We start from the raw sequence: 27,349 nt of genomic DNA on the forward strand, positions 1-27,349 counted from the left end.
ATGATACGCCAATACGATGTTTCTCCAGGCCTTGATGTGGGAACGTTTTGCGAAGTATGCACCTATTTCCCGTAGTATCTTGCAAGGGTTGAATGCTGCTGATTCTCGACGTATTTCCCCCGAGAAAGATAACGCTAGGATTATGCGCTGGTCAACAAAACAGCCTCAATCCAAGACGTGTTTCATTGATGTTGTAGACGATGAGTCTGAGTTTAACTTCCGTCCCTGGGTGCTGATCCCTCCTCATGTTTCCCAATTGACAACTTTCAATGCTGGAGAAAGCATGGCTTTGAAATCTGGTGCTGACTTGAGCGATAGTGAAAGATCCTTCATGTTGAGCCGCACTCCAGGTTATTTAATAGCAGCAACATATGGAGACTTTTCGGTGGAGGAATACAACATTGACAGAGCAGCCCGTCAGATGGGTATGGATCAGTGCGTTCAAACTTTTTGGAGGAGCAAACCATCGGTGGAACAGATTAACACTTGTTTAGACCGTACACATGTCGAAGGAAGCTCTTATTGGTTCCCTTGTGCTAACCGAATTACGTATGTAACTCCAGGTTATATATATTTCTGGAACCAGTAATTTGAACGCTTACATGATTTCGTAAGGGTTAGTCAACCTATGGTGAAAGAGCCTCCTTACACTGATATGATTGCTTCTCGACCCAGATTGAAACACATCTCCGGCGGCGATAAGCAAAAGACATCTCCAGGATGTTCACCAATATGTATCTTTTGCAAGTTCTTCGTAACCAACTATTTCGCTGAAGTGTGCGCATTTATTTATGGGGCTATGTTGGCCAAGAGGTGGAATATGCGGAATCTCTGCGTGCAATCTGATTCAATGAGTTGCATTCAAGCCTTCCAGAACGATACTTTGCTATGGCAACTAAGGCAGAAGTGGATATTAGCTAGGAATTTTTATTCCAACATTCGTTTTATTCATAAATATAGAGAAGTTAATTTTTCAGCTGATGCTTCGGCAAAGCAAGCATTTTTGCTAGCTGAAGACATTTTTGAGTTTTCTGAGGGGAGGCCAATCTCTATGCTTTCTGTATAATGGCCGGGTGAGGTTTATTTCCGTTTTAAATAGGCTTGTTTAGAAGGTGGCCTCTTGGCTAGCTTCTATTTGGCCTAGGACCTGTATAGTTTTTGCTATTTTAATCTATTTTTTTGACCGAGTAAAAAAAAAAGCACGTTCTTCGTAAAATTGAAATAATTGCCTTTGATTATCACCTCAATTTCTTTTGCAGGACGGTCGTGCTGTGAGACCTCGTCTTTAAGTGAATTTGTCAGAAGCTGAAACAGTCATTCATGGTGGAGAAGGTAGGAACAAGAATTGTAAGCTGCTGCCTAACACCATAAAGTCCCCGGTTGTTTCTTTGGTGAGTTGTCGACACCTTTTCCGTCGTGACTTGTTCTATACGTATTACTAGGATCGTAAAACCAATATTTGTTATTTGGTTACAGAATTTTGCTCCGTCTAGTATTGATGGTCTTCAATTCTCTGCTGCTGGGCATACAATTTCTGATTCGAGCGTTAAAGAAGAAAATGATGTGAGTACTCTTCTTCATAGACAAATATAATGCTTCATATGTAAAATGCTAATTGTTTGAGAATGTGTCCAGGAGGATGTCGCCATGGAGGTGGAGGAGTGCTGATACCCGGTCATCCTCTGCGAATAGAGATGGAGGAAATTCCAAAGGCTCGGAACCGAATTAAAGCAATGAGCCTCTTGATGTTGACACGGACAACCCCAACTCTTTGAACGCTTTAGAGACTCCCCATGTAAGCACATATCTTGTAAACTCTTCATATAAGTATGAAATTGTTTATTTGTGAATGAATGAATGAGAATCCATGTGCATATACGAAAAACTTTGTCGAAATTCGTCGCCAGAAAATCCAGAACCCGGGTTTTTAGCAAAAACACCGTAAAACCTTCATCTGGAGTCGGATTTTCATGATCTGCATATGCATATTTAAGCCTGGAAAATTTCCAAGCTTTAACAGAGAATCTTTTTAAGTTTTGAGTACGTTCAGGGCCTGAAAGAGGCGAAACATTAAACTTCCAGGAGACTTTCAGAATTTTTTCAGACGGTATGTTGTTCAATATTTTGACTACAACTCCTTGCCCGTTCATCGGATTGTCATGAACTTTTGACATGTGGTAGAGGAAATCCATACGAAGAGAATGCTATATAACGCATCCTCATATTACTTATATATTGCTCCCAGTTCGTCATCTAGTACAGGGAAGAGTACAGTCTCTTCAGACGAGCTTGCCGCAAAACGTATTTTCATGACTTTCATGCTATTTGCTCGTGCCTTGAGTGTGTAATGATGAACCTGATGATGTTATACTTCTTGTATATTGTATTTTATGATCTCATTTGGTTTCATGTTTAGATTGCTCTAACCTCATGTAATCTTCGTATTAGGTGTCAAATACCGAAGTTGAGGATACTGAAACCAATAAGGATAACTCGAGCTTCCCTGGAGTTATTGATGAAGATACAACCATACCTGCACTTCAATTCCATGAGAAGGTTGTCACTGAAGTTATGGAAACCCTGATTGTTGCTGGTTCAGTGATAGAAGAAACCGAGCCACCAGTAGAGAATACTAATAAACTGTTGTCCTGATTGTAGAAGCTGCCCCAGTAACTGAGAACCGTATAGTGGTGCATGAATATCCAAGTGCAAGATTTGATTTTGATCCTCCATTTGATGCATCACTCCCGTATCATGAACTAGTTGGTGGGTTCAGCATTCCCATTGGATATGTAGGCTTGTACGAGAAAATATGGAAGAAATTTGGCCACATAATTGTTGACAGGAATCCTGGACGTGCTTATGCTTTAACAATGCAAGTAAGTGTTATCTTACGTATTGTAAGTGATATATGCACTAGGGCCATAAATACTATGACTCCAGATGTACTCTTTGATTGGAAGTTTAACTTGGAGAATTCAGAAAGACTTGGCTTCAATGTAAAGTGGCTTCGAACGCTATCAAGGACTCATGTGAGAACAAGATACCCTTTCCCAATGATGCTGTGATGGAGAAAGAATACAATTTTGCCAGGTTGACTGAAGAACTGAACAAGGAGAAGGAAGCTTTGCAGGACTTGAAGGATGCAGAGGAGCGAAAAACCTTTTTTGCTGATTTTCTTTGATTTCCTTTTCATAATCTCTTGAATTTCTGAACTTCTGAGAGATGTGAGGTTTTTATTTGGGTTTTGGTATTAGCTGGTTTTGGATTGGTAGATGATTGAGGATTTTCTTTTGGATTTGATAGAGATTTTCTTTTAAGAAATATGAACTGAATTTTAATAAATTGCTGAATTCAAATACTGATTGCAAGTATTGCACGTTTTGGAGGAATTGAAATACAATGAAAGAAAATCCTAAATGCCAAATACGGACGTCATGAATGCTCAAACGTCCAGTACCTCGAATGCCCAATAATTTCAGCCAAATGCCTTAAGCCAATTCTCGTGAATTACTGGTAGGATTCTGCCATCTGTGTTGATCAATTTGTAGTATCCCCCGGTTATGGATTTAGCAACCATAAATGGTCCTTCCCAATTGGAGCTCCTTGCATAATAGAGACCACGTTTAGTCGCCTTGAGAACCAAATATCCTTCCTCGAATTTATCTGGTTTAGTAGTTCGCGCCTTGAATATTTTCTACTGATTCCATGGTTTTGGTACATATGGACACTCACGCAGAGGGGAGTATTCAGCATACTGTCGGTCATGCTTAGCCATATCTTCAGCAATAAACCTCTTGATAGAATGATCAATTTGGAGAGGCTCTGAGCGTAACCATTTGGTGTAATATTGCTGAGGTGGGACTATCCATTCGTAGCTTTTGGTAATCGCTATGTTGTTAGTAGGGAGAAGTCCCCGGACCAGAGTAGTATATTTCAACATTGGTATTATTGGCGCATGAAGAGGAATAAGACTTGCCTGAGTACAGAACCTCTTGACGAAAGAATGGGCACTCTCTCCAGGATTCTGTGTGAGTTATGTCAAGGCTTTAACTTCCTCCAGATGCTCGAACGGGGAAGTATCCTCCATTTTTTCTGAGTCAGATCCCGCTTCAACAACAGGACGTATTGAAGGCGTTGGATCCCTCTTTCCAGTGTGAATCCAAGCTCGTCCAAGGATCATGTCATATCATGGGTCTTATCGGATTATGTAAAACTTGGTCTCAGTGCAGACCAAATTTTCTTTGACTTTGAGGATGATATAGCCATACGCGTCTCTGGAAACCCCTTCGTAATCTCTGATTGCCATGGGATCATGAGTAGCCTCTTTTCGAGTAATTCCAGCGTCTCTGAGAGTTTTCAAAGGAATGATGTTGATGACAGTGTCGACATCAACAAATGTTCTATTGAATTTTTTTCCTTTAATATGCACTGTGGTGAGCAGTCCCCAGTCATACATTTCTTTGTCAGTGTCTGAAGGTTCAGGAGGTACTTCTGAAATCAGCAGGCGTTTTCCAGATACTATGTGTTTCAAAGCCGTGAACATGTCTCCCCTTTGCGCCTTTGACAGATAGAGTAATTCGCAGACATTCTCTATCAATGACTGGACTGCTTCCTTGACTGGCTATTCAGAGATGGAGAAAGTTCTGACTGGGAGGGGATCTCTGTGTACTCCTTCAGCCCCCAGATTAAGTTCTCATGACTCAAACCTTTCCCTGAATATGTGTTTCAAAACTTTGCAGCTACTTGTGGGGTGATTGACGAACCTGTGGAAGCGAAAATAACGAGGATTTTCCATGTCCTCCTCAGTTGGTTCTCTCCTGACATATGGCAATTTGATTGCACCATCTTGGATCCAGGCATCCAGTAGTTCGAGCACTTCTCCAATGGGGAGAGGAAAGTCAGGTGCCTCTTGATCAGGAGCCTCTGTACGTTGGCCAGGGGCATGTGCCTCTGGTTTGTCCTTCTTTTGTGTCTTTGGAGGAGCTGAGGTATGCTTACTTGGAGGTTCGGCCTTGCGTTTGCTCCCTTTTGCAATAACATTTGTGGAGGGCTGCAGGTTGTACTGCTTGTTGATCAAACATCCAGGTTGTACTTCTTCAGTCTTTGTAGGTTTTGCTCTTTCCAACAGAGCAGGTGCAGTAGTCGTCGATCTCTTTGCAGGTTCTGAAGCTCTGAGAAAGTCTGAAAACGAAGATTTTCCAGTAAAGCTCTGTAGACCGGGATCATGCCATTGATGCATAAATCTACCAGATGCTGCTCCGTGACATTTGGATCATGGCAGTCCAAGGCCTGGACTCTGAATCTTTTCACGTAGTCATTGGGATTTTCACTAACCCTCTGAAACATTCTCCCAAGATCAGAGAGAGTGACTTGTTCTGACACAAAGAAGTACTTCATGTAGAAGGCGTTAATCACTTCTCCCAAATTGTTGATAGTTCCTGGTGCGATGTTGTTGTACCAGGTTATTCCCTGCCTTTCAAAGATTTCGAAAACTCTTTGGGGCGAACGACATGGTTGTGTTCATGTTCTCCCAAGGTTTCCAGGAAACGAGAGACGTGTTCTCGAGCATTTCCAGTTCCATCATACAGAGTGAAAGTTGGAGAAGTGTAACCTTTCGGAAGAGGGATCCTTTGCGTAGCAGCAGGATATTGAGGCTGGGGACGATGGACATGTGATGTCTTATCCTTTCCACGATTCTCCAAAAGGCGCTCCAAATCTTCTCGAGTAATGAAATTTGATGGCTCCTTTGCTGATGGATCGTCTGCGGCTTTGCGGACTTCGTCGTCATCCACCGTATGAATTGGAACCACCTCAGGATCAACATTTGAGGATTTCTCCTTTTCCTTTCCTTTTTCTTGAGTTCTCTATGACATCTTGTCAGTGAGAGTCTTCAGATAATTAAACAGCTCTTTCTGTGTAGTAGCCATATCGGTTTGATTCTTTGCAAGAGTCTCTTGCACTTTGATGAGATTAACAATGGTAGGTGGTGGGTTTCCTTTGACTTCCTCAGGGTGTCGGCCGAACAGAGGATGACCTTCCGTGTTAGCGTGAGGATGAGTAACATCATCACTGCCAGTGTTAGAGGCCGGAATTGTTTCCGGGATATCCTCATTGTTGTTGTTGCTAGTGCTAGCGTCGTTTGTGTTGGAACCTGTAACTAACCCAGACCTAAGACCAGCCATCTTGTAAAATTGTGAGATTGCAACCGAGAGATTAATATCCCACTGTGGTCACCAATCTGTAGATGGGTAAAAACGATTTGCTGGTTTTTACAGAATTGAGGAGACGTCCGTGTGGAGACTCCTTGAACCGAGCGAAATGTTGAACCTCACACAGATGCACTGCAAGAAGGGAGTGTTTTAAGTTCGAGAGATCAATCTGTAGGACTCCGGCCTAAACCAAGAACAATGGTCGTTCAAGAGTCAATTCGGTCACAAGAAAGGATGGGTTGATCTGTAGGAGGGAAGCTGAGAAATTTGTGAGATCAATGGTGATCTGAGATTGTAGGTGTGTCGTGAATTCAGCGTAAGGACGCTCTGAATGATTGAATCTTACTCAATTGAGAGTGGTTGCTCAATCGATGAGTTCGTGTAGACGAAAGATTGTCTGTATGAACTTGCCGAGAAATTGCTTGTTTAGACGAATATTCGAGTATTCGAATCTTGTCCTTTCAATCATGATTCAGAGGTCTTCTTATATTACTAAATTAAAAACACCATGATCCCATGAAGTGTGATAGTTGCTGGAATCAGAGAGTGGGGAAGTGGGAAATCGTGTTAAAACCAGTTGCTCATCGTGCAGAGACTTGGTTAATTTTCCACTCACTACTTTGCTGACTCTTCCAACTGATTGCACGACTTGCTCACATTCTCATCGTGGGTGAACACACGTGCCGTAGACCGCCAGACCAAAACCCTAGTTGATATCCCCCCATGTGACACGATTGATATCTCGTGATTATGGAGTCAGTTGTTGACTTTATGGGACGATGAGTCCATGTATTGCTGAGTTGAACATGATTTGCAAATGTTCTGAAACTCATGAATTAAATAAGTCCGCTGAGATGAGGTATTATTATGTTGATTACCTAAGACGAGCAAACTGTGTTGCTGAATTGTTGAATATTGATAGTTGAGCCAATATTCTTTAATCTGAGCAAATATTGCTGGTTTGAGCAAATATTGCTAGTTTGAGCAAATATTGCTAGTTTGAGCAAATATTGCTCGTTTGATGAATTGTTGGTAGCAGGACCAAATAAAATATTAATTTAAGATACTGACTGCTGGGTCGAGCATAATAAATAAAAGTGTTGATCATGGAATCAACATAAAATTATCAGTTTTTTAATCTGCTCAGAATCATGTTTTTGTAGAGCCCTGGGTTCAAAAATCCTAATTTTAGTGAACTGATGATTTATTCAAAATCAAACGCCGAGTGAAGTAGGGACCATCTACATGGGATGATGACTCCAACATGTAATGCCCAGATGCTCGAATGAGCAAAATACCAAAGTCTCTTGAGGACCAGTTGGTGAAAGAATGATTAAATGCTGGTTTAATCATTTATTAAAATAATGCTCGTGTGAGCGACAGATAATAAAACCTAGCCATGAAAAGATGAGGGACCGACCAAGAGGTCATGGGACCGGCTCTTGGTGGTTATGGGACCAATTGATGGTCGTTTGAGCAAACCCCCAATTGTTTGGAAAGAGCTTGAACCTAATATGAGCAATTGAGCAAATTAGTTTAAAATCATTAAAACGTGTGGGACCGGCTGTTTGCAAGCCTTAGATTAACCCGTGGTCGGTCAAGGGGATGTGCCCGTGTCACCATAGTGTCCGTGTCTCAGTCCTGAGAGTTTCAATATTTTCCGATGCGCGTTTGAGCAACATTTTGAGAAAATATGCAGAATCCAGGGTTTTGCTGAAACTAGGAAAAATACATAAGATGATGAAAAATAATAAATAAAAAAGAAAATTGCAAGGTGCGGGACCGGCCACGGCTAGAGCATGGCCGACCGGCTGACAAGCACGGTCTCACACTTTCCAGTTTTATGTAGTTTTGCGTATTTTCTCTGAATTGAGGGAAATCCCATGAAACCGGAGAGTTTTATGAAATTAGGGAACTTCCATGAAATGAGAGAAATAAAATAATAATAAAATAGGGAATGATGGAGTGTGGGACCCGCAATGACCAAGGCATGGACGGCCGGCCAACGGGCACGGTCCCAGGGCACTCTTCCCAATTTTATGTAATTTTCATGATTTTAGAGAATTTTCATAAAATCAGAGAGATTTGTTGAAACCAAGGTATTTTGTTGAAATCAGGGAGTTTTCATGGAATGAGGAAAACAAAATAAATAACAATAATAAAATAAGAGGCGTGTGGTACCAGTTAGGGCATGACCGGCCAGCTAAGGCCCGGTCCCATGAGTTTTCTTAATTTTATAATATTTTTCATGGGTTTAGGGAAAATTCATCAAATCAGGGGATTTTCATGGTTTTTGGGAAAATTCATGAAATCAGGGAATTTTCATGGATTGAGAGAAATAATAAAATAACGGGGACGTGAGGTGTGGGACCAGCCAAGGCTAGGGCATGGCCAGCCGGCTGGTGCTCGGTCCCGTGACACCTTTCCCTAATTTTATTATTTTCTTGACATAAAGAAATATCATGAGATTAAAGAATTTCCTTGAATCGAAGGAGATTTGCTCGAACGAGAGAATTTTCATGAGATCAGGGAAAAATAACAAATTATGATAAAATATAAAATTGGGCGTGGGACTGGTCACGGCATGACCGGCCGGCTGGTGAGCCCAGTCCCTGGCGCCTTTGCTAATATTTTATTATTATTATTTTTCCTTCCTATTTTGCATAGGTTCATCGTTCATTCGTATTTTTGAAATGCTCGTTTGCGCATTCAAATGCTGGTCTGTGCATTATTGCTAAGCACACTTGCACCATTTTAGTCAGGGCTTATTCGATGCTCAGATACCTGTTTCGTTGAATATTTATCACTAACCCGTGGAATTCTGCTGGGAAGAACGACGAATTGAAATGACGAAATATAATGAAGAATCGTAGAATATTGTTGGATATTCAGGCGATTAGAGATAATTAACTGATGACTCTATACTAGCAGGGCTTCCTATCTAGGAGCATTAATTATCTGAGAGTTGAGCAATATGAACTTGTTGGAATATCATATTTCTCCTATATAATCAGGGAAAACCTGGTTGCATCCTGAAGACGTTGTCGATCTATACTAGAAGGCATGCTGTCTAGGAGTCGTCCAATCTTTCGATTCTATATAGAAATAATTACTGAAATTGCTCAGTATTCATGAGATGTGTCGTGGCCTCAGCTGGGAGACTACACATCTACAGATACTCTAAGAGACAGCCTTCTCAGTCAGAGATTTTATGGCATGAGCTTTCACGCTTTGTTGAGAGACATGAGTCTCAATACTCATCCGATTGCCGGATCCGTAGTATGCATAATTATGGTTTTACGATTTTGCCCTTGTCGAAAATCCACCATCTACAACAGTATTTTTTATGGTATGTTGTTCAGTGATCAGAGCATGTTGATTATGTTACGGAACTAAAGACACAAAGTAGAAGGAGAGAAGAAGAGAGAATTATATTCAATGTGTGTGAAATACAAAGATTTAAGACTCTTTTTTATAGAATTTACATACTTGGTGTCCAAATAATAGGTCCCATTAAAATTAGCATCTATATTATAAACTTTCGTTTATAACAGTAGATATTAGTAAAAGTATGGCTACAAAGTCTTCAAAAATTCTTTTTACTTAGACATCCTCACGTTAATAAAAATACTTCTATTAAACTTTTTCGTTTTGAACATTTTTTTTTTTTTTTTGTGTTTTCATATATTATTGTACTTATCGGGAGAATTTTTTTTCTTCTTTTGTTTGATGAAAAAAGATCTCCCATGCTGTCGACATTTTTTCTCTACACGACTACACCACTAACCATCCCAGAAGCTCTAATCAGTGACACCAGTAATTTGACTCTGTAATATATTTACTTACTCAAAGTTGGTAAACAGCTATGTCGACGATGACTTGGTTATGGTGATCGAGTCCGTTATAAAGCATGGGCCCACATACGGGCCAATCCCAATAAATTGGGGGCCGACCGTCTTTCATCACTACTGGTCAGTCCAAGGAGATGGAGTATTAGTTGTTGACCCTCGCGCTCGATTCCCCCTTAAAATATTCCAAATTCCCAAAACATCCTTCCTGAACCTAAAAATAATAATAATATAGAAGAAACAAACAACGAAATCAAGGGAAAAAAACTTTATGCGAAACGAAATCAGACAACTCCAAACCAAAATTCAAATTCCAAATCCAAAATCCTATAAATCCTGATTATACAGCATTCAATTCATCCGTTTTCTTAATCCAGTACAATCCTTGGACACTGACTCAGAAATCCCCTGTTCTGTAAAGTCTTTTTTTTTTTTTAATTTTAGTTCAAATCGGGGATTCTGGAAGAAGAATTTGGTGGTTTTAAGCGAAGGGTTTTTGTTTTTAGCATTAATTTGCAAAACCCATTTCTCAGATTCATCGAAAGATACATGTTAGTTGTGACATTGTGATGGAAAATAATAGGTCTCAAAAACGATTTTCTCATGTTGATCTCAATTATATAATTCTTAATAAGATTAAGGGTAAGCAAGTATTTATATTGAGATAGAGATAGAGAGTCAAAGAGGAGAAAGTGCCTGCCATGGATAATTGTCTTGGCGGGTTTGTTTTGCCTCTTTTGCTTTTGTCAGGTAATATTCATTTTCTTACTTATTTTGTTGTATGTATATTAATTCTACACAAATCATAAATCATAAATAGTTGATTAATTAATTTCCTTAATAACAAATATAGGGAATGGTCTTGTCTACTTCCTTTGCGAGCTTGAGCATACTAGTTTACTCTAGGTTCCTTTTTTGCATATTCTTCTTAGAGAGTTGTAGTTTGCCATCTAATTGCACCGTAAAGGTAAACTATACGTGTTGGTAATTGCCAAGTTCCCTGTGTCACATTTTTTTGCAAATGTATACACTTAGAAAGGGAACTGTGTCTGCAGTCAACAAAGTTACTCTATCATCTGGAGTTACTGTGTTGAAACTTCTTGAAGTTGCATTTCACATTTTATTTTATTTTTTTGTTTTTTGTTAATCGTTATCTACCTTTTTGTTTCGTACAGCTTCTTTACTGAATTGGAGTTTGATCTCCCTGGTTGATTTGTTGACATTTCTTGTCATTCAGTTTGCGTATAAGAAAATAGGTAACGCGCTCAACTCATACCCTTATAGTTTACAAAGGAATTCATTTTCAATGAGGATATGATTATTTGATCCCCTGGCACTATTTATTTCATGTGAAAAGCTATCATGTAATTTGAAGCAAATTTTATAACCATAAGCTTAACGTTTAATACATATCCATTAAGTAGGTTCGCATCGCGTGCTTTGACTAACTGAGGGCCATCAAGATTTTTGATTGTACTATCTCATTGTCGGTATCTACAGGGTTCCGTTTTCGAAGACACACTTTGTTTTCATGGTGCATTATTATCTTCTCCTTGCTTACTCTCCTATCTCATGCAATATTTCATATTGTTTGCCTTATCTTGGGGGAGAAATGGAATGCTGCCAACTCTTGGTGGGCACAGCTCGTTGGATTTGTGAGGTAAAAATGTGGTGCACTTAATCCTCTTCGTAAAAAGATTATCAATGAATACATTTACGGTCCATGGTTTCTTTGTGGATGAATACTTTCCCTCCTGTTAAAATGGAACTCTTTTGCAGTGTTCAAGCTTGGAGAACTCCGCCTATATATTGTTTCTTGGTCGTACAGCTACTAGTAGCTGTTGCTGCTTTGGTTGATGCATATCTAAGTAGATTTGACCTACCAGTGCGCGCTTCTTCCTGGCAGCGGTTTTCCTCATCTATTGATAATTTAGGTAATGTAAGATTTAAGTATTAATTATCATTTTAGTCCGTCTAGAAGTTTTGTGATTATACAATCTGATCATTTATTGTTTTTAACCTTGAAGGTTCACATATCAGGGTTGCTTGCTGCTTAGTATTACCTGCTGTTCAGCTGGTTGTGGGAATTAGTCATCCCTCTTGGATTTCTTTACCATTCTTTATCTGTAGCTGTGTTGGGCTAGTGGATTGGTCTTTAACCAGCAATTTTTTGGGCTTATTTCGGTGAGTATATGTATAAGCTTTTTCATTAGTGTCTATAATGTGAAGCCTCAGTTGAAGCAGTTGTGTTGTTTACTACAAATAGCTTACCTTACATCCATGGGTTACAAGGTGGTGGAGGCCTCTTCTTGTGTATGCAGGGTTCAACATTGTTCTGCTTTATGTATACCAGCTCCCTTTTGAGTGGCCAAAGATGCTCGAATTTGTAGCTCATTTGGTCGGACTTTACAAAGTTTCCGCAAACACTGACTGGCCTCAAATCACTTCTGCTCTTTCTCTTGTATTTTTCTACTTCATGGTATGTGGTTTACTTACACCTTCTTCTCTAACTTTGGTAAAGATCTAGCCTTTTGGTTTTATAGGATTTTTGCATTCTGATATTTCACGAGTTTGTGCTTTTCATCTTTCCTTCGGCAAGAGGTTTTTGTACCTCTTAATACCTAATTGTATTGACCATTTCTGCGCTCATCCTTTTCATCTCTCTTCTCCGGTAGTTATCAGGTGTTAAATCTGACTTGGAGGAAATGGATTTTATTATGTCCATGCGACAAAGTAGCTTCTCTGAGCCACTTCTTCCTTCAAGACACACATTTTTTATTCGTGAATCAAGGTAATTCTGTCCATTATGTTTCTTGCTATAAATTATTACCATTTCATTTCAAATTTTTTTTAATAGCAGTAACATTAAACATAGAGCATAAATATCTGTTGGAGGAGTTGCATATCGTTTTAGCTGCAACCATCACTACTTTTCTTTTTTTATGTGGCGTTTACTACTCTAATTGCAGTTACTGAAACCTGCATTTCCCTTAACATTGGTTTTACTTTCATTGTAATGCTCGTCATCTTTAAATTCTCTGAATTTTTTTAAACAAGATTACGTTTTACTAAGGTTTCATGGTGTTTGCCTGCAAGCTACTAATGGATTGTACGTGATTTGCAGAACTGGTGTGAGACACACCAATGTGTTATTGTCAGGAGCGGTATTCCGTACATTTAGTATCAACTTTTTCACATATGGTTTCCCGGTAGGCATTCTAATACCAGAAACTATGTCTTGTTTTGAGTTATTGCGCATATAATAATGGTGGTTTTAGGAGAAAAACATGAACTTCTTAGATGATATTCTAATGTACTTCAATGGCGGATCTTATTTGTTCATTTTTTTCTAGCATTTTGAGGAACAATTTTGACTAACTTTGCCTCACGTTAACATTAAGTGGTGAATTTGACAGGTTTTGTTGGTTGCTCTTTCATTTTGGAGTTTCAATTTCACAAGTATATGTGCATTTGGGTTACTTGCGTATATTGGTTATATACTATATGCCTTTCCGTCCTTGTTCCACTTGCACCGGTTGAACGGTTTGCTTCTCGTCTTCATTCTTCTCTGGGCTGCTAGTACCTATGTCTTTAATGTGGCATTCACATACCTTAACAAGCTTGGAAAGGTATATCTTTATGCTATTCATGATTTCTGAATAATTATCTAGTGATTTATTTACGAGTTTCTTGTGATCATATTGCAGGACATGGAAATTTGGGAAACTGTTGGTTTTTGGCATTATCCTATTCCAGGATTTTTTCTTCTTGCCCAATTTTGTCTAGGATTTCTTGTTGCCATGGGTAACTTGGTGAACAATTCAGTTTTCCTTTATTTGTCCGACGAGGAAAGGACACCTATGGTTGATGATACCGTGGAAGGTGATGGATTTTTTATTGAACAAGAAAAATGATGTCTCAGTTTACTGCAATTTCTACTTTAATCACCATAACTTGTGCTTATTCTGGTTCTGCTCGTCCCTTCCTTTTTTTGTTATTGTTGGCTTGTTATATTGACATTATGTTATCGTTGCAGAGAAGGAGGAGACAAAAGTGTTGATTGTAGCCACAGTAGCTTGGGGTCTTCGCAAATGCTCTCGTGCTATATCTCTGGCTTTGATTCTTCTTCTTGCTCTGAAACCGGGGTTCATACATGCTGTATATAGTACGTTTTAATGGATCTCATCTATTTTGTAATGTTATCTCGTAGTTACAAGATTTCCTGGGCAGACAACATCATGACTTTAGGCTTCTATAATGTTTTTTCTCTTTTCAATTTACAAAATCCAATTTCCAAACTAATGTAGCAAGATTTTACTGATATTTGCAATTTTCTGCTTCGTTTTTTCAGTGGTTTTCTTTTTGATGTTTCTGTTGAGGCACACTGTAAGCAGAAAAATACGCAAATCCTTGATTCTTCTGTGCGAGATCCATTTTGCACTGTTATACATTCTCCGGCTTAATATCATCTCCAATGCTTTGGAGCGAAAGGGGTCACTGGCAAAGGAAATCTTGACGCAGTTAGGTACGTCAGGAAATTCAAACGGTTCATATAATCATCACCTGTTTTTTTGAAAGGGATGAGTTGCTTCAATGATCCACCTTTCTATCCTCTACGTGAGACACATATTTGAGGACTATAATTACTTAGTATTTTACTGTAACTTGATGATTGTTATGCTTACAAATCATTGCTTGATGCAGGACTCCTAGATGTTGTTACATATTGGGATTACTTCCAGATAGCCATCCTTTTATTCTTCTGTGCAGTTCACAATCATGGGTCTGACTTGCTCTTCTCGTTCTCGTCAATCGTGCATTACACCCCATGTCCACCAGTTGGTTTTAGTATCTTGAAAGCTGGTTTGAATAGATCAGTTTTATTGTCTGTGTATGCCTCCGCAGCAGCCAGACAGAGCCAAGTCAACTCTTCACATGGTACCATTGCATCCATGGTCAAATGTATCTTGCTCTGAATGATTATGTTTTCATAAGAAGCTGAAAATATGGACATACTCATATCATATTTACCAGCACAATTCAAATCGAATATTGTCAGACTCATATCATGAACTATTCCTAATCACTATGGTTTGCTAACTTCTAGTTATGTTTTGAAATCATCTTTCAGAGAGGAGGATAGCGACATATCTTACAGCAATTGGACAAAAGTTTCTGTCAATGTACCGCTCCTTGGGAACCTATATAGCTTTCCTGACGATTCTCATCACAGTCTACCTGGTAACACCTAATTTTATATCATTTGGTTACTTTTTCTTTCTTCTCTTCTGGATCATCGGGAGGCAACTCGTAGAGAAGACAAAACGACGGCTGTGGTATCCCTTGAAACTATATGCAATAGTGGTATTAGTATTCGTCTATATCTTGAGCATTTTCCCTAGATTTCAGACATGGTTGTCTGAGTGGATAGATCTTTATCAAGATTTGGGTTTTAATCCAAAAGCATCATTGATGAAAAATGTTTGGGAATCTTTAGCTGTTGTCATTGTGATGCAACTTTATAGCTATGAAAGGAGGCAAAGTAGGTACCTAGCCGAAGATCATGGTCCACTGGAAAGTGGAGTATTAGGGTTTGCAAGGCGACTCCTAATTTGGCACTGTGATAAGATTTTATATGCTGCCATATTCTATGCCTCTTTGTCCCCAATCAGTTTCTTTGGTTTCTTGTATCTACTTGGCCTTCTAATTTGTTCGCTTTTACCCAAAGCTTCTCGAGTACCATCCAAGCTATTTCTGTTATATACAGGACTTCTGGTGATAACCGAGTATCTTTATCAGATGTGGGGTAAACAGGCTGAGATGTTTCCTGGTCAAAAGTACGCATACCTATCCATTTTCCTAGGGTTCCAGTCATTCAGTCCTGGTTTTTGGGGCCGAGAATATGGATTGAGGGGAAAAGTTCTGGTCATTGTTGCATGTTCTCTTCAGTATAATGTATTCCGCTGGCTGGAGAAGACGCCGATTGCCCTTATAAATAGGGGGAAATGGGAAGAGCCTTGTCAGCTGTTTATCTCAACAGAGGACCCTATAGGTAGAGTATCTGTTTCCGATGATGAAAATAAACCACAAAATATTTCTATTTTACCATCCGAAAAAGGAAAGAGCATCACAAGGAAGAACTCTTTACCAAATATAGGCTCTAGTGCTTCTTCTCAGGGATTAAGTTCTTTAACCTCTGAAGCTGGAGCCTCATCAGACACTAGGAAGAACAGGCGATTTAGATTCATGTGGGGTAGTTTTAATGAAAGCCACAAGTGGAACAAAAAACGAATTTTTGCTTTGAGAAGTGAGAGATTTGAAATGCAGATTACAACCATGAAAGTTTATTTGAAGTTTTGGATGGAGAATATGTTCAATCTTTTTGGCCTTGAAGTGAACATGATCACCTTACTTCTTGCGAGCTTTGCGGTTTTGAATGCGGTCTCTATGCTTTATATTGCATCCCTTGCTGCTTGTATACTTCTTGAACGCCGCGTAATTCGAAAATTCTGGCCTGTATTTGTATTCTGTTTTGCTTCTGTTCTAACTGTAGAGTACTTAGTCATATGGACGAAGCAGACACCTTGGATACAACAATTCCCTGGTGAAGAAAAAATAAATTGCCACGAGTGTTGGAGACTGACGAATCAGTATTTCGACTATTGCAGAAATTGTTGGCTTGGTAATTATATTAACTAACTCAATGGTTCTTTTCTTGCATATGTAGCTTAATTATGGGATACATGACTAGGTTGAACTTGATTCTGCCCTAATTAATTACTGGTTTTACCAAAGACCTAATTTAATTTTCCCCTATTACACAAAAATATAATTTTTTGGCGATAATCTCAAATTATTTGTTGGCTATAATCTCAAATCTCAATTTGTCATGTTTTATTTTGTAGGAATTATTATTGATGATTACCGAATGCTTGTCAGCTATTATATGGTTTTCATGCTAGCTTGCCTCAAACTTCGTGCCGATCATCTGGTCAGTTTATCTGGGTCTCACACATACCGTCAAATGATGTCTCAGCGAAAAAATGCATCAGTTTGGAGGGATCTATCATTTGAAACTAAGGGCATGTGGACTTTTATCGACTACCTGAGACTTTACTGTTACTGTCATTTACTGGATATTGTTCTCGCGTTGATTCTTATTACTGGAACACTCGAGTATGATATTTTGCACCTTGGTTACCTCGGCTTCGCTCTGGTTTTCTTCCGGTTGAGGCTTGAAATTTTGAAAAAGAAGAACAGCATATTCAAGTTTTTGCGCATCTATAACTTTTCCCTCATTATTCTCACTCTCATCTATCAATCTCCTTTCTTAGGAGGTTTCAATGAAGGGAAGTGTGGAACGATGGACTACATATATGAAATGGTTGGGTTTTATAAATATGACTACGGGTTCCGGATTACTTCGAGATCTGCACTTGTAGAGATTGTCATATTCATGCTAGTTGGACTTCAATCTTACATGTTTGCCTCCAAAGAATTTGATCATGTGTGCAGATATCTTGAGGCAGAGCAAATTGGTGCCATTGTGCGCGAACAAGAGAAGAAAGCTGCATGGAAGACCGAACAATTGCAGCATATTCGTGAATCGGAAGAGCAAAAACGTCAGCGTAACTCGCAAGTGGAGAAGATGAAATCAGAGATGCTAAACCTACAACTTCAGCTTCACAACATGAACACAACTACAAACCATGGAAGCCCTACTCTTGAAGTTGAAGGTGTCAGAAGAAGAAAAAATTCTCCTATTCCAAATGTTGATACGCATACCAATATGTCAGATAAAGAGGGTGATAGTGTTGTCAGGATTTTGAACTCAAAAACTAATGCAGAAGTAGATCCTCTACTTCCATTAGAATTACACGGATCTCCTAAAATAAAATCTGCAAGTCAATCTCCAGTTGATTCTCCTATTCACGAGATTACTGAAATGCCTGAGATTGTGGAACTTAATGAGAAACCTGCCAAAAACTCATTTTCTGATTTGGCCAGGAAAGAGAAAGAAAGTAGGCAATCCAAGGAACACCCATTAATATCTGCAGTGCAGCTTATTGGTGATGGTGTATCTCAGGTACAAACTCTTGGAAATCAGGCAGTTTCCAATCTTGTGACCTTCTTAAACATATCCCCTGAAGAGTCGGATATGAATGAGCAATCCTCTCCAGATGATGACGAGAGTCAAAAAACAAGATTTGCTCATCTTGACCGAGCTGTTTCTCTGCATTCTGATGATGGTGACAGAACAATGTCGGAAGCCGTAAGCCGTCAAATTGGAAGGATATTCTGTTACATATGGGCCAAGATGCGCTCCAATAATGATGCTGTATGTTACGGCTGCTTCATTCTTGTGTTCCTATGGAACTTCAGTTTACTTTCAATGGTGTACCTTGCAGCTCTGTTCCTATACGCACTCTGTGTTCATACTGGACCAAGCTACATGTTCTGGGTTATTATGCTGATCTACACAGAAATATACATTCTGCTCCAATACCTGTATCAAATTATCATCCAACACTGTGGGGTGAGGATCACCTGGAGCCTACTGCCAGGTTTAGGGTTTCCTCCCGCTCCAATCACAGCTTCTTTTGTTATCAGCACATTGCCTCTCTTTCTAGTATATCTATTTACTCTTTTGCAGAGCTCCATAACTGCAAAAGATGGTGAATTGGTTTCTCTTACCGAATATACGATTTTCAAGAGAAGAATGTTCCATGCAGAAGAGGTACTTGTCAATTACAGTTTGAAGGAGAGGGCGCAGAGAATGATTTCAGTGGTAACAAGTTTCATGAAGATGGTTACTACAAGCATTTGTAGGTACTGGAAATCACTGACCCAGGGAGCAGAATCTCCACCGTACTTCGTACAGCTCACAATGGATGTTAATATGTGGCCAGAGGATGGGATTCAACCAGAGAGAATAGAATCTCGAATAAATAAGTTACTTTCAATCGTTCATGGCGAGAGGTGCAAGGAAGACAATCCTAATATGTGTCACTCTGCTAGTCGAGTTCGCATCCAGAGTATCGAAAAGAGTCAAGAGAGCCCAAAATTAGCTTTAGCTGTCTTTGAGGTAGTATATGCTTCTAGTTCGGAACAGTGCATGCCAACGGAACGGTATATGTCACTGACTCCAGCTGCTGATGTAGCGAAGGAGATTGCAAAAGCACAACAGTCGGGGCTTGTTGAAGAGATGGGATTCCCTTATCCCATAAATTCAGTGGTTGGAGGAGGCAAAAGAGAAGTTGATCTCTACGCTTATGTATTTGGTACAGATTTAGCTGTGTTCTTTCTGGTTATGATGTTTTACCAGTCCGTGATAAAAAATAACAGCGAATTTCTCGACGTTTATCAGCTTGAAGATCAATTCCCTAAGGAGTTTGTGTTTATCTTGATGGTGAGCTTTTAATTGCATCGTGATAGTTGATATATTGATCATTATTACATAGTGCGCATGGCGTTAAACTTAATTTCTCTGCTATAGATGGCCTAGTTATTGGGTTTCAAAAATTCTTCACTCTTCTAAGTGAACATAAGAGAACATTCATTATTTATTAGCTAAAAGTCGTAAGAGTGCATAATAGTATATTGCATCTCTAGCCAAGCTCTGAAACCGTATTTTTATTGTCATTTGTGCAGGTAATCTTTTTCTTGATTGTGCTTGATCGGATTATATACCTGTGTTCATTCCCTACAGGAAAAGTTGTATACTATATCTGTAGTATTATCCTCTTTACGTACTCGGTTACTGTATATGCTTGGAACATGGATCCTTTACACCGACGAGCAGGAGGACTAGCACTTCGTGCTATCTATCTTATGAAGGCAGCTTCCCTGGTCCTGCAGGCCATCCAAATACGATATGGAATTCCTCATCAAAGTACTCTATATCAGCAGTTTTTGACGAGTGATGTTTCACGGCTAAACTATTTAGGGTTTCGTGTGTATCGTGTTGTTCCATTCCTTTATGAGTTGCGATGCGTTCTTGATTGGTCTTGCACTACCACATCTCTAACCATGTATGACTGGCTTAAGGTAAGTTGTTTTCGGTTTTTGCAGCCTTTCAGTAAGTTACCTTTTAAAACTCATTTCTAAAGAAGCCATGCCCCTACCTCTGTATCATGCTGAGGCAAAAATACAACCACGTTTTGCATTGATATGCTTTTGATTGCTTCAGAGGACTAGGTTAATAGTCAGTTTCACCTTCTTTGTGTTTCTTTCTTTCCTTTCTCTCTTGAGTGAATTACTGTACCCCTCCTTGGGTCTGTTTGTCTTTCTAGGACTAAATGTTTTTCCAGTACATGCAAGTTCATTCTCAAATTCTGATGTATGGCTTTCTTGCTAGTTGGAAGATATTTATTCAAGCTTGTATCTTGTCAAATGCGATGCCAAGTTAAATAGAGCTAATCATCAACAAGGACAGAAGCAAACAAAAATGACGAAGTTTTGCGGTGGAATCTGTCTTTTCTTTGTATTGATTTGTGTTATTTGGGCACCTATGTTGGTAAGATTTTTTTATTTTTTTTTAGAATAAATTTACTGTAAACTTCCTCTATCAAGTATGTATGCTAGTATAACAAGTTCTGTTTGGTGTCTTCTATTTATAGTAATAGTTTATGATTTCAGATGTACAGCAGTGGAAACCCCACAAACATTGCAAATCCTATCAAAGAAGCAGCGGTTCAGATTGATATTAAGACAGCAGGTGGTAGGCTGACCCTATATCAGACGACTTTGTGCGAAAAGTTTCCATGGGAAACCCTTGATGCTTCTGTTGTTATTAATCTGGACCCACTAGCTTATCTTGCTTCATATAATGTGAAAGACATCCAACTGATCTGCTGCCAATCAGATGCAAGCTCCATGTGGCTTCTTCCACCAACAGTTCAGTCTAGGTTCTCCCAATCCCTGGTTTTGGACATGAACATTGTCTTTTCTTGGGTATTTACAAGGGAGAGGCCGAAAGGGAAGGAGGTTGTGAAGTACGATAGTCTCCCTAAGCTTCCCCCATCTCCAGCTGCAGTTCAAAAAGTGCTTAACGGTACAACAAACAGTTTCAACATGTCGCTTGTTTATCCAAGATTCTTTCGTTTGACGGGGTCTGGCGATGTGCGGGTCCTTGAACAAGTGGTATGGTCAACTGTACTGTTGGTCATTTGTATTTTTTCGTATACGATCATTCATAATTATAAACTGTGTCATTGTTTCACAGGACCCATCCAGTTATGTCAATGGTACTGCTGTTTTGAACAATGGAAGTGTTCCCTGGTGGTCCTTCCATGATACAGATGCAAGAGATAAACGTTCCTGTGGAGGTTTGACAGGAGCCATGGCTATAATTGTATCCGAGGAAACACCGCGTAAGTTTTCTTCTTGATTTGTAAAGCACCTTTTGGCTACTTCTGATGTTAGAGTGTTTTCTTCTTCTGCACACACTTTCTTGCGTCAATAGTTGGGTTGTGATGATATATTTTCATTTTACTTTACTACTTCGCTCAATAGTCAATTGCTCTGTCATTCTTTTTGCAGAGGGTATTCTTGGTGAAACTCTCAGCAAGTTTAGCATCTGGAGTCTCTACATTACATTTGTCCTAGCAGTTGGTCGGTTCATAAGACTTCAATGTTCTGACCTGAGAATGAGAATACCGTATGAAAATCTTCCTTCTTGCGACAGGTAATTTCACTTCTCCCGTCAATTTCTTGAAATATCTAAAAATCTTGTTTAGGATTTAGTAAATTAGCTCGTCATCTCGAACGTCTCCCTTGTTACTACTATCAGTCTACTACAATGACGCATGTGAACTGAACAAACGGATTAAGAGTTTTTCTTTGAATGTAGGTTGATAGCCATATGTGAGGACATATACGCTGCAAGAGCGGAGGGTGAGCTCGAAGTTGAAGAGGTCCTTTACTGGACACTGGTGAAGATATATCGGTCCCCCCACATGCTTCTTGAGTACACGAAACTTGAATAGGTTCTTCATGGCCCTAGCAGCTTCTGGGGGCAAATACTAACAATAGTTTTCACCTAAAATGAGGCACATGCTTTCAAGCTTTTGGATTCCTACACAGATCCAAACCTTCTTTTGGTGGTTGGATTCATAGTGAATTTTGACGGGGGGTCATTGTATTTGACACCTACAGTGTCCATTGTGAAATTAGCCTCGGTGAATCTAAACATAGTTTGAAGGGGAATCCTCACATCAGCGGCGTCCATTGTGCAGAAAGCCTCATCTGCAGATTTGTGAATGTTGTATATATCAAAGAACCACCCTAATAGAAGAAGGTTTTCAGTGTAGGTTATAAGGTTCTTGCGAGTGTGATTGTTTATCAAAATTCCAAGTTTCAATAGAGGACGGCAGAACAGTTTCATCATCATATATTCTTTTGTAACAAATAGATGGAAATGTGAAAAATGTACAAGTGATCAGTGCACAGTTTAAGTATCTTAAAATTTTCATGTGCATCGGTATCGGATCAAACAATGTTAGACAGATCTTGCAATTGATGGAACATATGCGCTGTATGAACAAATTTAAACATAGAAGAAAAAGTAAATGAAAAGAAAGTTTCTGTGTGGATTTTCATCATGAAACTTGTCAGTACCATTGTATTTCTCTTCCAAAATTCTGTTGTTTCAGAAGAAAAAACATCCATCCTCTTTAATATAACACGGTTTTTAAAACCCCACACCTTACAGTTGGAAGACTTGAAACCCCTAAACTACACCATCTCCCACCTGTACTGGCTATACAAACTGAAATCTGACTTCACACGACTCATTTGACGAACCTAAACCTTAATTGCAGCAGGAACATAACATGCATACCTGCCAAAACTCACACAGGCATTTCTCAGTAATCATAAATGTAATCATCAACCGCCATACTCGATGTCTTTGTTTTCTTCTTACTAACAATCTCTTCAGGAATTGTATTCTCCAGAACCCTTGGAGCTCTAAAGCTGAAGTCTGAAATCATAATTCCAGCAGCTTTGTATCCTGGATTTGCTTCTAGAAATTTCTGTACTTCAGTTGTCGACCGGAGTTTCTTTCCATTTGATGTTTCATAATAGACATCAAGTCTAGAGCAATCTCTTCTTATAGTCATACCTCTTTCGAAACCAGCTGGTGACTTTGGAAGGTTAGGTTTGTCCATAGCCCATATCCGTGTGCTATCTATATCTATGTTAGATGGATCCTCACAAGACTTATCATCTTTGTTTCCGCAAGACCATGGGTTCTGTAAGGAGGCCTCTCTGATATCCTCGTACTCTTCTAAAGTTGAAATTAACCTCCATTTGTTGCACTTGCTGCACTGTACTGCATATAGACTAACTTCCCGGTTGTTCTGTCATTGAGAATGTAACGTTATTTGGGAACGAAGTCTTGACAAAGTACAGAACTTATATGTAAGTACAAAGTTACATAGAGATTGAGTGAAATGTGAACAATCACCACCACCCAATGAGCTTTGTGAGAACACAAACTCACATGCTCTTCCATAAACCACGAAATCTTCAAATTAATGGTAGAAAGTAAATGAATAATACACAGCAACGAGAAACAAAAGTTTAAGTAGATCTTGTAATGAGAATCTAACCATACACTACCATAGAAACAGAAAAGCCAAAGAGAAACTTCAATCCAAATACATATTCTACTTCCGCATCGAACTTTGCAGTATTGCCTCCCCTCTCAGAGGTTGAGGAGGTTCAAACAAACTACTAGGTTGTGCAAGGAAGATTTGCTATCCAAGAAACAAGAATGTGACTCTGAAGATTTACACATGCATGGCTTAATCTTTGAGGCAAGCATATGACTACTGGCAGGATCAACCAGGTACAACTAAGAGGGACAGGCGATATAATGCAATCCCTTCCAGAGGCAACAACACGGTAATGTCTAATATGAAGAAAACCAAAAAGCATAATCAAAACAAAAAGAAACTGAAATCAGATTGTAATAGTTGATCAATGTTGCATAAGATGGGGTTTCACTAAACAGATCTAAATATTTCGGTCCCTGTGCACCCTTTCAAACCCTAAGATTCTAACAAAATCACCAAATTGATGATGAGAAGAAGAATGAGATGCGGAAATTACCTCTGCAGTTTTAAGGTTGCCTCCTTGACTGTCCAGCTGCTGCTGCTGCTCCTCCTCCTCCATCATCATCATCATCCTCTCTCACTAAATCTGGTGCTGGGACTGAGTGGTGTTGTCTTGAGATGTAAACTTTTAACTTTTTCTTGAGGCTGAAATCTCAAGGGAAAGTGAGTGTAAATACTTGCACTTAATGAAGTAAGTTGAGGTTTAAAACATTGTGGGGTCCAGAAGATGGGGCCCACAGAGGGTATGTCGTGTAAATAAAATCCGGGCCGGGTTTCTGCTCAGCTTCCGATTAACCGGAGGACATGTCAGTTTAACTCCAGAAAATTTCCACCGTCAGATCCAGGTGAGAGAAAGATAGAGGTGGCGCAGCTGGGGCATGTGCTGCTATTTGCAACGGGTAGTGCATCTGCAGCCCTCCTTTTTGTTAAGTTGGAATATGTTCAATTGCATGCGGACATAAAAATTACAGCTACAACAACCCTTGAGAACAAATAATGGCCTGAGTTTGAAACTGCTAGGCACCAAATTCGTTATTGATCCAAAAAAGAAGTTGAGGAGTCTTGCGAGGTTAGCAACACAAAGTTTGGATTCTAAAAAGTTTTTGTCAACAATCAAAATTATACGGTTTATTGTTGAAAAAACTGTCTTGAACAAAAGCAAGGATCATAATATGGTTAACTTGGTAAGCCTCTTTATACAAACATGGATAACTTGCAAACTCTGAAAAATTATCCCTCTGAGCGGAAGTCTTGCGGAGATGTCGGATTCCGCAGTTAGATAACAATGGACCAGCAAATAATCCAATTTCTCAAACAGAAACATTAGCTACAATGTTTTAAGATAAACGTTACTTTTGAAGAAATGTAATGAACAAGAGTGATTTTGCTGCATCACCCCTCAAAAACTTTGTTCTTGCATTAGAAAGTCAGAGAAAACTCTACCATACCCTATTCATATTCATCAACAAAACCATCCATCTTTGATCTCTTCATTTTCTTCTTATTACTACTGCCAACTTCAACATCTTCAGGGATTGTTTCTTTCATTATCTTTGGAGTTGTGAAACAGAAGCTATCAACTGTAATTCCAGCATCTCTGTATCCTGGATTTGCTTCTAAAAAACTCTCTACTTCGGTCCGTGATCGGACTTTCTTTCCACCAGGTAGTATATAGTAAGTATCTGCCCTACTGTAATCCTTTCTAACATGCACGTATCTTTTGAAACCAGATGGTGTTTTTGGAATGTTTGGTCTGTCAACAACCCATGTTCTAGTGGCGTCATACTCTATATCAGATGGATCCTGACAAGTCACGTTAGCTTTGTCATCGCAAAACCACGGTTTCTGTATGAAGTTTTCTCTAATTTCCTCGTACTCTTCCTGAGACGAAATTAACCTCCATTGGAAGCAGTTAGCGCATTGCACCGCAGACACACTAGGCGAGGAATCCCGAAGTTTCTGTCATTGAGAATGTAAAGGTTTAGCAAATTATTCAACTTTGCAGTTTACTTTCCACTGGAAGCAAACAGCAAGAGTATGAGTTATCTGAGAAAATTAAAGATTGCAAGATTTTACATTCACTACAAAATCCCTTATGGAGAGGCATAGAAAGTTAAAGTGAAAAATAAACTGCAGCTAGAAAGCATGATTTTTGTGGGTTCTGCATTTTTTTCGAAAAGATAACTGAAACAAAGTTATAATTTCTAACCATATACACTTTAAGGTTAGAAATGACTCCAAATGTCTTTGTATAGGACTCCAGACATGACCACCCACTTAATCGCAAGGCGCTAGGCAAAGAACTAACACGAAGATTTTAAAGAGCTAGTTAGCCACAACATCAATGTCCGGATGAGCTAGTAGTGTCTTCCTATTGCAAATGTAAAGGTCATCAAAACTTTTGCAGTTTACTCAGGTAAACTGCAATCAAATACAAGAGTCATGCAAGAACATATGACAAGTTACATGATTTCTGATGTTTAATTATAGAAAGTGTACTAAACTGCAAACCCAAAGCACGAGTTCTAGATCATTTCAGTTACAGACAACTTCAATCTAACTATCTAAGTTCAAAACACACAAAATGGAAGCCAAAGAATTTTACTAATTCAACTCCGAAAAGAACTACCCACTCAACCGCTAGGAAAATGAGAGACTGAGATCCTATACAAGGAAAGTGCGTAAAGCCAGTTAACCACACATTCCATGGTCGGATGGGCTCCATCAGTATGGTTTGTTTGGAGGTCCTATAGGCAGGACACTTTTCACTTTCAAGAGCAAAAGTGGAAGGAGATAAAACTATAATGAAAATCGGATTTAGGATTTCTAAGTATAAAAATTGGAAATCGGGGAAACAGATGCAGACAACAGTGCGATCATTGACCACTCTTCGAATTCAATTTTTCTACAGGATTATGAAAATTACTAAACATTCCTAAAAAATGTATATGAGCTAAACAAGTCTGCTTCATACTTTATAGGGGAATTCTCAGTTTTAAAGAAGCCTTTCAACAATTCGAGATACACAGATTCTTTAAAATACCCTAATCAATGGAAAAACCCCAACTAAATTTATGATAAATAGTAAGAAATTCATACACAGTTGTATGAAATCAAAACCTAATTCTTCAAGTAAATAAACATAAAAACCCTGACTAAACCCCACTGCTTACTCTTTTCGCACATACGAAATCATAAAAAAGAGAGCTAGGTTTTAAATTTGCAGGAGAAGACATTACCTCATGAATTCTGGGGTAGGGTGATCTGGACTTTGGCTCATGTCCTCCATCGTACGAATTTGTTGGTTGTGAGACTAAGAACTTGTTTGTTTGCGGCTGACTCGTCGTCCGAATCTGAGTCAACCCCTGACTCGGACCGAGTCAGCAGTCAGACCGTTTGTTTTCCATTTTGAGTCAGATCTGACTCGACCTCTGACTCAGACATAACCCCTGACTCGGACTCATTTGAGTCAGGTAACAAAATACCCCTGATTCATGGGACCAAACCACTGACTCACTTATTTCCGAGTCAGACGAGTCAGATTTGACTCAAAACAAACATATCGACTCAGATTCAGATGAGTCAGGTGATTTCACTCAGATCCAGATGATTCAGATCCAGACGACTCAGATGAGTCAGGAGTAAACAAACATGGTGTAAACTAAAGAAC

The 27,349-nt window shown here is 39.2% G+C and overlaps 2 protein-coding genes across 4 annotated transcripts; one reads left to right on the forward strand and one right to left on the reverse strand.

Annotated features, from left to right (window-relative positions):
- Positions 1-10,304: 10,304 nt before the first annotated feature.
- Positions 10,305-22,536, forward strand: LOC113357326 (piezo-type mechanosensitive ion channel homolog). Of its 3 annotated transcripts, XM_026600699.1 has the most exons (21): positions 10,305-10,810; positions 11,236-11,316; positions 11,561-11,720; positions 11,840-11,994; positions 12,088-12,244; positions 12,353-12,539; positions 12,736-12,851; positions 13,185-13,269; positions 13,477-13,689; positions 13,768-13,942; positions 14,097-14,225; positions 14,412-14,585; positions 14,765-14,998; positions 15,192-16,742; positions 16,966-19,469; positions 19,712-20,107; positions 20,418-20,576; positions 20,699-21,202; positions 21,285-21,432; positions 21,602-21,746; positions 21,912-22,536. In XM_026600699.1, the coding sequence occupies exons 1-21, from the start codon at positions 10,762-10,764 to the stop codon at positions 22,045-22,047; spliced, it is 7,458 nt and encodes a 2,485-aa protein (XP_026456484.1). In that variant the 5' UTR covers positions 10,305-10,761; the 3' UTR covers positions 22,048-22,536. The 3 variants fall into 3 exon arrangements, with proteins under 3 accessions (XP_026456484.1, XP_026456485.1, XP_026456486.1); XM_026600700.1 differs by lacking the exons at positions 10,305-10,810; positions 11,236-11,316; positions 11,561-11,720; positions 11,840-11,994 and having other exon boundaries at positions 12,109-12,244; positions 12,382-12,539; XM_026600701.1 differs by lacking the exons at positions 10,305-10,810; positions 11,236-11,316; positions 11,561-11,720; positions 11,840-11,994; positions 12,088-12,244 and having other exon boundaries at positions 12,485-12,539; positions 12,743-12,851.
- A 90-nt stretch (positions 22,537-22,626) lies between these two features.
- Positions 22,627-24,323, reverse strand: LOC113357327 (methyl-CpG-binding domain-containing protein 4-like). Its single transcript, XM_026600702.1, has 2 exons — positions 24,176-24,323; positions 22,627-23,421 (listed from the first exon to the last, which is right to left on the reverse strand). The coding sequence occupies exons 1-2, from the start codon at positions 24,248-24,250 to the stop codon at positions 22,927-22,929; spliced, it is 570 nt and encodes a 189-aa protein (XP_026456487.1). The 5' UTR covers positions 24,251-24,323; the 3' UTR covers positions 22,627-22,926.
- Positions 24,324-27,349: the final 3,026 nt, after the last annotated feature.

This window comes from Papaver somniferum, chromosome 3 (assembly GCF_003573695.1).
Source record: "Papaver somniferum cultivar HN1 chromosome 3, ASM357369v1, whole genome shotgun sequence".
Classification (NCBI taxonomy): domain Eukaryota; kingdom Viridiplantae; phylum Streptophyta; class Magnoliopsida; order Ranunculales; family Papaveraceae; genus Papaver; species Papaver somniferum.